The 13,309-nt window shown below is 33.0% G+C and overlaps 2 protein-coding genes across 18 annotated transcripts in view; both read left to right on the forward strand.

Moving 5' to 3' along the window:
- The first annotated feature begins 2,788 nt into the window (after window positions 1–2,788).
- LOC126765927 (RING finger protein 11) overlaps window positions 2,789–13,309 on the forward strand; it is a 65,130-nt gene continuing 54,609 nt past the window's right edge. For 3 of the 17 annotated variants that reach the window (XM_050483644.1, XM_050483641.1, XM_050483658.1), the window contains exon 1: window positions 2,901–3,003. The gene's annotated coding sequence lies outside the window, so the exon portion shown is untranslated. Of the gene's footprint in view, window positions 3,085–3,346; window positions 3,367–3,447; window positions 3,468–12,147; window positions 12,169–13,309 lie in introns of those variants that run through there. The other 14 variants (XM_050483646.1, XM_050483649.1, XM_050483645.1 and 11 more) reach the window with 12 other exon arrangements.
- On the forward strand, window positions 3,091–7,185 carry LOC126765941 (uncharacterized). The gene is made up of 3 exons (XM_050483684.1): window positions 3,091–3,209; window positions 4,665–5,213; window positions 5,269–7,185. Exons 1-3 carry the CDS (start codon window positions 3,206–3,208, stop codon window positions 5,706–5,708), a joined length of 993 nt encoding a protein of 330 aa, XP_050339641.1. The 5' UTR covers window positions 3,091–3,205; the 3' UTR covers window positions 5,709–7,185.

Here is a 13,309-nt window from a genome sequence, read left to right on the forward strand (position 1 = left end):
TGAGTAATAATTTATTTGGTTTTTATGTTTCAGAGGTTCAGAAGAGTCAAAATCAACAATGGCACCGGGAGTAATTTTTTAAGATAGCTTTTTTTGGACGCCATTTTTAATATTGTTAAAAATTTTTTACTTAAGAAAGAAATATTTTTGTACTTTTCATAAGTGTATAAATAAACTGTAAAAATTTTAAATTGATTGCTCTTTTTTTAAACCTTAAAAAAAATTCAGAAAACACCCTTAATTGAGCGTTCTAGACCACCGGGACCCCTTAAAATGCATTGTCATGCAAAACAATAGCATTCAACAAACAATAACACAAGCATTACTAAGGATAAAATGTTTACATATGATAACCCATGGGTTCTTAGAATACATTTTAGCAACTGTTTGTAAATGTACTCACATTAAAACAAACCCAAGGTCACACAACATGTGCACTTGAAAACAAATCCATACCATGTAGCATAAACAATATGCACATACATATGTAGATGCACATGAATTGAGAAATAACAAATGAAAGCGACTGCAAAAATAAAGAATAATACATATCTGAGTAAACCTAGAGATATGAATGATTGGTTAAAAAAATACCTACATCTAACAGCTACCTCAACTACCTAATAATAAAAATGTACTATCTAATAAAAACTAAGTACTATCTATCTCCTAACTAAATTTCATCAAAATCCGTTCAGTCGTTTAGGCATGATAGAGCAAAACTCCCAGCAAAATCCATAAAAAAATCACTAACTCAATTCAGTTTTTTGCCTAATTCCTACCTCCTAAGTACGATGACAGGATCATTTTGATCTTATATCCGTTTTTAGGTAACCATCTATTATCTTACTAAATTTCATCAAAATCCGTTCAGCCGTTTAGATGTGAAAGAGCAAAAGTCCCAACAAAAACGACTAAAAATCACTAACTAAATTTAGTTACCTGCCTACTGCCTACCCCCTAAGAACGATGGCGTGATTATTTATAGCCTATGACCATTTCTAGGTTATCATCTATCACCATACCAAATTTCATCAAAATCTGTTCAGCCGTTTAGGCGTGAAAGAGTAACAGACAGACAGAGTTACTTTCGCATTTATAATATTAATATGGATTTCAGCACAAACTTGAATATTATAAAACAATATTCTGGTATAATACCTTGAAAGTGGGCATGGAATTGTCCTGTATAATCTGTGTAGCGCCAAAATCTGTGTTTTCGGTTATGTAAAATATGTCAAACGAAAACACAGTTTTCGCTGAAAACTATTTGAAAACTTACATTCCACTCAATATAATCGGCGCCTGCTCTAGTTTAATCGATGTGTTTGGAAGACTTATTTTGCCGGCCCTAAATTTACAGTTGATATTTGTTTACATTCCATATACAAATACAGCTGTCACATGATATTCTCATATTAGGAGGATTCTCTTGCTCTTGCAAAACCCTTGCACGGTGCACGAATTGCATATATTTCCACTTGGTGCACCAGCCCAACAACAAACACACGCAGAAAATTATTTGCAATGGCTGTAAAATATGTCAGACCAAAGCCCATGTTTATTTTCGTGCCGTCATATGTCATTAGATTCGGCAATGGGTGTTCTCTTGGCCTTGCATATTTCGGTATAGGATTTTTGCATTTTGAGTCATCGTGCAATCTTGCAAGAGCAAGAGAATGCCGATATTGATAGCTGTCAGTGAAAACTAATCGAAAACACACATTGTCGGTCCGAACGACTTAGATTCCACAACATACAAATCTGTTTTCAATGTCGGTCCGAATATAGTAGGGGTGCTCTTGCAAGATTGCAAATTGCAAAAATACTATACCGAAATATACAAGGGCACGACAGCACCCATTGCAGAATCTGGTGATATATGAACGGCTGATTCGGTCAATTTATTGTGAATGATTATTATGCATGGCTATTGTGAATTGGCGCACTTTCTGCATACATTTTTAACAAAAAAAACTGTAACAAATCTTTATAATTTAAATAGAAATTATAAAATCTATTTTAAACTTACCTTCTTCAACAATTTAACGACGTAATATGTCTTTTTGTAAAATGACAGGGTTGCAATTATATTTTTGCATGACATTGCACGCAAATATACATGGGTTTTGGTCTGACATATTTTACAGCGGGTAAAATTTAGAATAGCATCCCCGGGTTTCGGGGATATTTCCGCGCCGCGCTCCAAAAAAATAACCATGGCAACCCCTTTCTTATTGTGCAAAAGCAGAGAATTGTAACTAAAATTAAATAATTAAAATAAAGCTATATTTAAAACAAATATTAAAAAAATTAATATACAGAAACGTTATAGTGAAGTGTTAGTAAGTGAAAAGTGCATAATATAAGTGAAAAAGTTACTCACAATATACAAATTACCAATGTAAAAGTTGTCAATTTTTCAACTTTAAATGCAAATATCTTTAAAACTATAAGTCAGCGGCAACTATATATGTATATTTTCGTGATCTTGAAAACGTCACCTTTCCAGTGATACCCATTTTATTCCCTAAATCCGAGGATGTTATTCTAAAACCCAGCCTTTACAGCCATTGCAAATAACTTTCTGCGTGTGTTTGTTGTTGGGCCGGTGCACCAATTCGTGCACCGTGCAAGGGTTTTGCAAAAGCAAGCGAATACCCCCAGTATTTGTAGCCTGTAATGGGTATTTAACAATCCAATGATCGCACTCAAGTTCTAAGTTGCACCACGAAATCTGTTATAATATTATATCAAACCAGTTGCAACAGCTTCGACATATGTCGATCTCTAGTCTGAACGCAAATTATTTGTTAAAATGAACTCTGATGAGTGATAGACTAAAGTGATAGTAGTTTTCCAACGAGAGTAAAGTTTGTTCATGTGTATGGTGAATAGTATAAAATTGTTATTTATTATTAATGTTTGTGAGAAGTGTTTAAAATGCATAAGTAGATAAAATCGATATTCTTTGCGAATATCTTAAGTTTTTTTAGGCGTATGGTGAATAGTATAAAATTGTTATTTATTATTAATGTTTGTGAGAAGTGTTTAAAATGCATAAGTAGATAAAAACGATATTCGGTGCGAATATCTTAAGTTTTTTTTAGTACTTCTTCATTATTGTAAATACATTCGTACTAAACTATAAAATAAGTAGCAATTAAAAGTGTTATTAGTACGTAAAGACTAATCATGGTCCACAATGGGTATGAATCATTTTAAACCTCTTATGGTTCTGGATAAATTTTAGCGTAGAAAATTTCGAATTCGGGCATAACATGTATATCAGCTGATCAAGGAAGATCCCCAGATATATTCATATACAGTGGCGGATAAAAATCCAAATACACCCCTGTTTTCAAGGTTCTGATATTACCAAACGATTTACAATTTGTCAAAGATGTCGGCACGATTCCGATTACTTTGGCGGAGGAGTAAAAAAACCGAATTTCCGTATAAATAGGGTATGTAGGGATAGGGGAGCTTCTCCAGAGGAGGAATATCTAAAAATAATGTAAAAATTACTAATATTTTTTAAAATATTCACGATTAAAAGTTCAAAAATTTGCACTAAGAAAACATGTTATTTCTCTATGTTTCACAAAATTTTTGGCTGGGATTTAGATTAGCATCCCCGGATTTCGGGGATAAAATGGGTGTCACTGGAAAGGTGGCGTTCTCCAGATCACGAAAATATATACATTTAGTTGCCGCTGACTTATCATTTTTAAGATATTTGCATTTAAAGATGAAAAATTAGCAGCTTTTATATTGATAATTTGCTTACTGTGAATAACTTTTTCACTTATATTATGCACTTTTCACTTACTAACACTTCAATATAACGTTTTTGTATATAAATTTCTTTAATATTTATTGCAAATAACCGCCAGAGTTATGTTTTTTGAAATAAGAGTTATTTTTTTTTGTAATAAGAGTTATTTTTTTTAAATAAGAGTTATTTTTTTTAAATAAGTGTTTTTTTTTTAAATAAGAGTTATTTTTTTAAATAAGAGTTATTTTTTTTTGAAATAAGAGATTTTTTTTGAAATAAGCGTTATTTTTTTTGAAATGCGGCCGAAGGCCGCCAGTAGAGAAAGGAATTCTACGCGAAAGAAATCTAAACACCCCGGTGTTGGATCGGCCAGGGTTACCCCGGTGTTCAGAGTTATTTCGCGTAGAATTCCTTTCTGTACTGGCGACCTTCCGCCGCGCTTAAAAAAAAATAACCCAGGTCAATCCAACACCGGGGTGCTCAGAGTTCCTTCGCGTAGAACTCTGAACATTTCGGTGTTGGATCGACGATGAACGATTCCACAGAATTTGATCAACTAGAATAATTTTTAAAGTTTGGATAAAAAGTTGTAATACCGTGAAGGGTATAACTCCCTTTTTAACATTTCATTTTCTTTAACGGGAATAATTCTAGCAACAATTGTACTGTTAATTTTCAAACTAAGTATTGTTTATTTTTTTGTTTCGCTTTTACTTATAAATTTGGTGAAGCAATTAGCAAGTGTGGTTAATGATTTTTGAATATTTTCATTTATTTAAATTGGTTTTTTATTAAAAAAATATAATTAAAAAATGTGTGCACAACGATCAGGTATGTTATCAAATATATCTAAACTTTTAAATTTTTAATAAAGTATTCTCTGTAGATTTCAATGAACCTTCCACCAGCCGCGGTGTACGTAGAAGTGATCTTACCGTTGCAGAATTAAGAAGGATGTGGAATATAACAAAAGTTGTTCAGACATTTAGCACTAGGGAGCAATGCATTGCCTTTGCGGAACAAGAGGGCTTAATTTTGAGCAATAAATTGTGCCGCAAGCACAAAACACCCATGATCCCCACTCTATTGGGGAATAATACGGTGGGATCTTTTAGATGCCGTAGAGGTAGTTGCCGTTCGCTGGCCGCAATATCGAGGGCCAAAGGCACTTGGTTTGAAAATGCAAGGATACCATTGCCTCAGATTTTTTATCTGATGTTCGCATACGCTTCTCACTGGTGTCAGACTGAAGTCAGAAAAAACAGCTTTATAGCTATTTTGTCAACAGCCACCATATGCGATTGGTACAGCTACTGTCGAGAAGCCGTTGTGTTGTATCAAGTAGATCAGGAAGAGGCTGTGGGGAAAATTGGTGGTCCCGAAAAAATAGTACAAATAGATGAAAGCAAGTTTGGAAAACGAAAATACAATAAAGGTAATAACTCATATATATAAAATTTTACGTACTAACTTATTTTCTCATATTTCAGGTAGAAGAGGTGAAGGTCACTGGGTACTGGGCATGGTAGAGGATGGGAGCGAGGACTTGAGATTGGCAGTGTGTCCCGAGAACATAAGATCTGCTGAGGTGCTCATACCTATTATCAAGAAGCACGTGGCGGAAGGGTCAATTATATGTACCGACTTTTGGAGGGCATATAATTGCCTTTCCGATCATGGGTATGAGCACCGAAGGGTCAATCATAGTGATCCGGATAATCCCTTTGTCGCCCCAGACGGGACACACACTCAAAGGATTGAGTCACAGTGGCGTGTCATAAAACGATACTTTTTAAAGGACAATTACGCGAACCAACAAAATTTTACAGATTTAATTATTGAATATCTGTGGCGTAAAACTATACGCAGAAACCACGAAGACCCATTCGAAATGCTTTTACAAGCTATTAAGCATACATACCAACCATAAATTTGTTTTTGGTTTTATTTATGACAAAATATTTTTTATATTAAAATTTTTTCAGGTATTTGGGGTACAATGTTCTTGCTTATTTTCTTTTGTTGACTACTAGGCAGATATGGCAATACCATTTATTTGCTAGTATGCAACCCTATTCTTGTGAAAATGCTGTGAATTTAACTAAAATTAAATAATTAAAATAAAGCTTTATTTGCAATAAATATTAAAGAAATTTATATACAAAAACGTTAAAGTGAAGTGTTAGTAAGTGAAAAGTGCATAATATAAGTGAAAAAGTTATTCACAATAAGCAAATTATCAATATAAAAGTTGCTAATTTTTCATCTTTAAATGCAAATATCTTAAAAACTATAAGTCAGCGGCAACTAAATGTATATATTTTCGTGATCTGAAGAACGCCACCTTTCCAGTGACACCCATTTTATCCCCGAAATTCGGGGATGCTAATCTAAATTTTACCCAAATTTTTTCACATATTTTACTTTGTATATTTAAATACACACTCTAAGCTTTGAAATAAGCTTACATTTCACTTTTATTTTGCTATATTTTACCTAAATTTATTAATTTAAAAATCACTTAGCACACTCTTCGTTGAAAAGGTTAGATTGTTTACAATTATGAGGAAAACGAGCCTTGCCACATCTTAAACAGTAAATATGTAGGATTTTTAAAATTTTTTCTTTGTTTGGTTTATCGCGTGATTCTTTTTTCTATATTAACTATCAAAAAATACTTTCGGGAAGAATTTAGGGTAAAGGTTCAGGAGAGCGGCTTTTCCGAAAACGTGCACCAATTTTCACGGGAAATGTCTTAAAATTCGTGTTTTTAATTCCAATTTACGAATATATACGGCGCGTTATCTATTTTTATGTTTTTTTGTAGTAAAAACAAAAAGAAAAATTACGATTTTGCACGATATTTACGCTATAAATGGAATCACTGTTCGAAATTCAATTGGATACTAGTGCTTGTATAGCAGCGATCGGTTTCGAAATATCGATACTCTCGATATTAGAGACTAAACAAGATTTGATAAAAATGAGAGAAACATAATAAAAAAATAATAATAGTTGGAAAAATAGAAAGAAATTAAAATATCGATATTCTCAATATTCGAGTCTGAACGAGAATTGGTAAAAATGAGAAATACGTAATAGGAAAATAATAATAATTGGAAAAATAAAATGAAATTAAAGTATCGATATTCTCAATATTCGGGTTTGAAAGAGAATTGGTAAAAATGAGAAATACATGATAGAAAAATTTATAATTCATTATTATTGCAGAAAGAAGAAGAAGTTGGACACAGAAGAATTATGAACGCCGAGGTGTTGGACCTCATTTTTACCAATTCTCTTTCAAACTCAAATATCGAGAGTATCGATAATTCGAAAACGATCAGTGCATAAATCAATAGATTCGAATTTACAACAGCGATGCCATAATTTCGAACATAACCTTGCCTTTTTCGTTGAAGTGAAGTGATTGAGAAGTTTTACATATTTTTATAAAAAATAACAATAAAAACCATTTCTCTAATTAACTAATTAAAGAACATCAATAATTACGTGTATATAATTGATAGAAAATATATTGTTAACATCTAAAGGCGTGTAAAGTGCAAACGTGAATTTTTGATTTCGGGAAATACGATGTTTTTCTATTAAAACAAAGAAAATATTGTTTTTAAAAGCACGCGCCTAACATATTCGTAAAGTAGAACTAAAAACGAGTATTTTAAGACACTTCCCGTGAAAATTGGTGCACGTTTTCAGAAAAGCCGCTCTCCTGAACCTTTACCGAATTTAGTATCCCATCCCAGGATTTCGGGAATAAAATGAATATGGTCGGATAGAGGAGATTCTCCAGATCACGAATATATATGATTATAGCCGCAGGAAGCTTATAGTTTTCGAGTTATTCGCGTTTTAAGTTGAAAATTTGCAATATTTTAATTACATATTTTCGATATATAAAATTAATTTTGCACTTATATTTTTCACTTTTATATACACTAACACATCACTTATTCATTTGCACACATTTATTTTATATAATATAGTGCAAAAATAGCTTTTAATACACATTTAAATTATTGTTGAATTTGATTATTTAAGATTAACAAATGAATTACAAACTGTCATATAATCAGTGTTACCTTGTCGACATCATTTGTAAAAATAAATGTGTCAAATAATCAGTGTTACTATAGTAAAATATTTTACAAACTAAAATAATAAAATATATATAAATATAAAGAAATATTATACCCTAAATACAGGAAACATAATCGTTGAAAAACATTAAAAAAAATATAAAAAATTTAAGTGGCTGCCAATGTAAAAATGAGTTCTACGGGAGAAAAAAAGGGTCGGCTTTAGTATACCATCCCACGATTTCAGGGTTAAAAGTGATATGGTTGGATAGTGCTAATGCTCCAGATTAAGAAAATATATCATTATTGCCGCCGCGAACTTATAGTTTTCGAGATATTTAAAGTTGAAAATTTTGCAAATTTAATTTTGCAATTTCTCGACTTATGGTTAGTTTTTCTTCCGTATTATGCACTCTTTATACACTTACAATTCACTACAATATTTCTACATATTTATTTTTTATTAATATTTAAGATGTTTGCTTAAAATAAGCATTTTATATTTTACATAAATATTATTACACGCATTGTTTTCAATTCATTTTTCATACTTATTTTTTAATCAGGAGGACTTCCTCTTTCCAACGGTACCTTCAAGTCGCGGCGCCAAAGAAATCGGAATTGTGCCAAAATGTCGGTTGGATTAGCCTTTTTAACAGAATGAAAACTGCAATTGCATCTGTGCATGTCAATAGTATCCTCTATTTTTTCAGTTTTTTTATGCAGCATTCAATTTCTATCAGTGAGGAAAGAAGTAGGCACGGTAGAATAGCATCCTCGGATTTCGGGGGATATCACTGGAAAGGTGACGGTCTCCAGATCACGAAAATATATAAATATAGTTGCCGCTGACTTATAGTTTTAAAGATATTTGCATTTAAAGTTAAAAAATTTACAACTTTTTAATTGATAATTTGTATATTGTGAATAACTTTTTCATTTATATTATGCATTTTTCACTTAGTAACACTTCATTATAACGTTTCTGTATATTAATTTTTTTAATATTTGTTGTAAATAAAGCTTTATTTTAATTATTTTATTTTAGTTACAATTCTCTGCATATGCACAATAAGAATAGGGTTGCATACTAGTAAATAAATGGTATTGACGAAGGCCGTCTACGCAAAAAAGAGTTCTACGCGAAAAAAAATTTGATACACCCTGTTGTTAGACCGACCAGAGTTATTTTTTTGGGGAAACTTTAGTATACCATCCCACGATTTCAGGGTTAAAAGTGGTATGGTTGGATAGGTTTGATGCTCCAGATTAAGAAAATATATAATTATAGGCGCCGCAAACTTTTAGTTATCGAGATATTTGCATTTTAAGTTGAAAATTTCGCTAATTTCAATTTGCAATTTCTCGATTTGTAGTAACTTTTTCTTTCATATTATGCACTTTTTATACACTCACACTTCACTGCAATATTTCTACATATTTATTTTATATTTACTATTTAGATATTGGCTTAAAATAAACATTTTATATTTTACTATAAACTAACACATCACTAATTCGTTTGCACACATTTATTTTATATCATATATTGCAAAAATAGCTTTTATTATACATTTAAATTATTGTTGAATTATGACTATTTAATAATAACAAATTAATTTCAAACTGTCAAATGATAAGTGTTACCTTATCGACATCATTTGTAAAAATAAATTTGTCAAATAATAATTTATAAATAATTTGTCAAAAAGGAGTTCTACGCGAAAAAAAATTTGATACACCCCGGTGTTGGACCGACCAGGGTTATTTTTTTTTGAAGCGCGGCCGAAGGCCGCCCACGCAAAAAGGAGTTCTACGCGAAAAAAAATCTGATACACCCCGGTGTTGGCCCACCAGGGTTATTTTTTTTGAAACGCGGCCGAAGTCCGCCCACGCAAAAAGGAGTTCTACGCGAAAAAAATTTGGTACACCCCGGTGTTTGTTCGACGAGGGTTATTTTTTTTGAAGCGCGGCCGAAGACCGCCCACGCCAAAAGGAGTTCTATGCGAAAAAAATCTGATACACACCGGTGTTTGTTCGACCAGGGTTATTTTTTTTGAAGCGCGGCCGAAGGTCGCCCACGCAAAAAGGAGTTCTACGCGAAAAAAAATCTGATACACCCCGGTGTTGGCCCACCAGGGTTATTTTTTTTGAAGCGCGGCCGAAGTCCGCCCACGCAAAAAGGAGTTCTACGCGAAAAAAATTTGGTACACCCCGGCGTTTGTTCGAGTAGGGTTATTTTTTTTTTGAAGCGCGGCCGAAGGCCGCCCACGCCAAAAGGAGTTCTATGCGAAAAAAATCTGATACACCCCGGTGTTTGTTCGACCAGGGTTATTTTTTTTGAAGCGCGGCCGAAGGCCGCCCACGCAAAAAGGAGTTCTACGCGAAAAAAATGTAATACACCCCAGTGTTGGGCTGACTAGGTGTATTTTTTTTTATGGGTTGTTGATTCCCGAAGTATAATCTGTTCACTCTATTAGAAATGATGTCGATAAGGTAACACTTATTATTTGACAAATGTATTTTTAAATTTTTGCAATATATTATATAAAATAAATGTGTAAAAACGAATTAGTGATGTGTTAGTGTATATAAAATTTAAAAATATAAGTGCAAAATTAATTTTAAATATAGAAAAAATGCTATTAAAATATTGCAAATTTTAAATTTTAAACGCGAATATCTCTTAAACTATAAGCTTCCCGCTGCTATAACCATATATATCCTTGATCAGGATAATCTCCTCTATCCGACCATATCCTTTTTATCCTTGAAATCCTGGAACGGTATACTAAATTCTTCCCTTTTACATAAATATTATTACACACACAATAACAATTAGTGTTGTGTGTTGCCAAATAAGTGTTACCATATCCCAAACGATTGAAAACAATAAAAATAAATAAAAAAAAAACTCAAATGCAGGAAAAAAATAACCCTGGCCGATCTAACACCGGGCGTTTGTCAGGTTTTTTTTCGAGTAAAACTCCTTTTTGCGTGTGCGAGCTTCGGCCGCGCTTCAAAAAAATAACCCTGACCGAACACCGGGGTGTGTCAGGTTTTTTTTTCCAGTAAAACTTCTTTTTTGCTTTTTACTCATACTATAGCAAGAAAAGGGCTAATGATTTATGTATGGCAATACTTATTATTTGACAACACGGAAGACTTATTGTTATTGTGCGTGTAATAATCTATATATATAAAAATCAATGCCACTTTCTTTGTAATTTCATCACTCATAAACGTCTGAACCGATTTGGCTGATTTTTTTTTTGTTGTATTTGTTATTATTAAGAAAAGGTTCTTATGTAAGAAAAAATTACGAAAGTTGCCGGAAAACCCCTAAAAACAGCCCTTTTCTTTTTCCCATACAAACGTTTTATTTTGGATGTACATATGTATATACATACATATGTACCTACATACATACATATGTAGGTAAGTAAAAATGATTGTTTGTTTGTTAGTAACGCTAACGCTCGAGAACGGCGGAACCAATCTTCATGAAATCAGAAAGTGTTCGCTGTGGATCTGGAAAAGGTTAGATATAAAAAAACCATATACTTTTCATAAGGAAAAGTCGAAAAATTGGAAATTTCCAAAAAGTGACTTTTCATACAATTCCTTTTTGCTTTGTTTTTCAATATTTTGATTTGTAAATTATTTGAATCGTTCAATTTCGGTCGCTTGCTTTTTTATTCCGGCTCTTTAAAAGAATAATTATTGAAAATTATTCAGTGAAAACTCTTTATGTGTGTTTCAAACGAAGTGATCATATAAGAAATTATTTTAAAGAAAGTGCCGGCACTTCCAAAATCAAACATAGGTCGACGTACTCGAAATGTTCGGGGCGTGTTGTCACAAAGAGTATCACAAACTGCAGTGCGACGTCCACGAAATAAATTTGAAGAAGCTCATCATGCAAGAAATTCAGCAAGACCTACGTGAATACGACGTCGTGTTTTGGAAGATATGTTCCGTGCTGCATTTGATTACGACCCTTCAATCGACTATAATGTACATGGATATAATGGAATGATGGATGTTATATGCCCACATTGTGAAGCGGCTAAATTCTCGGGAGAAACGGCTGGAATGTGTTGCGCTAACGGGAAAGTAAAATTGCCGGAATTTGAACCGCCTCCTGAACCATTACAATCATTAATTTTTGAGACATCACCAGAATCGAAACATTTTTTAAATCATATACAAGAGTACAATTCGTCTTTTCAAATGACTTCTTTCGGCGCTACAAAAATTATAAGAGATCAATTTATGCCGACATTTAAGGTGATTGCATGGAATATTTGATGGTTTTTTCAATGAATAGGGAAAAATTTATTCCTATAACCATTCACCGTCGAACTGTCATCGTAACCGGTTGCTTTTCGCTCTGTGCTTATTGAGTTTGTTAAAACGGTATAACGGTTTGTTCTGCGTTTATATTACGCTCGTGCTTTGTTTGTGAATTAATTTTTTATCGTTTTATATCTTTTCAATCACTTAATTTCTTAATTTGTTAAACTAAAATTCGCGTTTACTATGGCTAGACCACCAAATTAAGGGGATAATAGGTTTCCCTATTATCTCCAATAATGAAAAAAGAAAAGAAAAAAACCAAATCCGATCCCGTTGACCAATTTCCGGAGTACCAGTCTCAAACACGGATGATCCAAATTTTTGGTCATGTCATCCCTGGACGACAACAAAGCCACTTAATTCGTCATCATGCTTCGCTACGTATAAAGGTATTCAAGCAATCAGTAAGGAAGTAAGTAAAGTTACTGAGCTACGTGATGGTAGCCTACTGCTCTTTGTAAATAACAACAAAACAGCTAGCAAATTTCTTTCTGCAAAAATTTTACCTGGCGGAGGTCATATCAATGTCAAGCTTCATAATGCTTTGAATACGGTTAAAGGCACCATATACGCCCCATTTCTGAATAACTTATCAGAAGAAGATATTGTTGATGGTCTTAAGGAGCAGGGTGTTTCTGCTGTACATAAGTTTTCACGAATTGCTGACGGCTCCCGTAATGCTACGGGTGTAGTTTTATTAACTTTTGATAAATACAAACTTCCTGAAAGAATTGATGTTGCCTGGAGGAACCTCACTGTCCGTCCGTATTACCCTAATCCTATGCGTTGTAAGCAATGTCAATTAATTATTACACAGCAAATACACACGTAATTCACCTTCTTGTGTCTCATGCAACCTCCCTTCCGATCATACCACCTACTGAATGTAAGAGAATAATGTAATACAAATTGCTCCGGGCGACCACCCGGCATCATCTAATACTTACCTAAATATCAACAATCCAAAGAAAATATTAAAAATTAAAACTATTTATAAATGTAGTATGCGTGAAGCTGTTTACCAAGTATAAAATTCAATTTTCTCCATGTTAACTTCTAATGCAAACTCTTT

Source organism: Bactrocera neohumeralis, unplaced genomic scaffold (assembly GCF_024586455.1).
Source record: "Bactrocera neohumeralis isolate Rockhampton unplaced genomic scaffold, APGP_CSIRO_Bneo_wtdbg2-racon-allhic-juicebox.fasta_v2 cluster11, whole genome shotgun sequence".
Classification (NCBI taxonomy): Eukaryota; Metazoa; Arthropoda; class Insecta; order Diptera; family Tephritidae; genus Bactrocera; species Bactrocera neohumeralis.

Bases quoted from the DNA above. Each gene is read 5' to 3' on its own strand.
- LOC126765941 (XM_050483684.1), top strand. The intron at 5,214-5,268 runs GTAATAACTCAT...CTCATATTTCAG, and splicing joins AAAACGAAAATACAATAAAG to GTAGAAGAGGTGAAGGTCAC.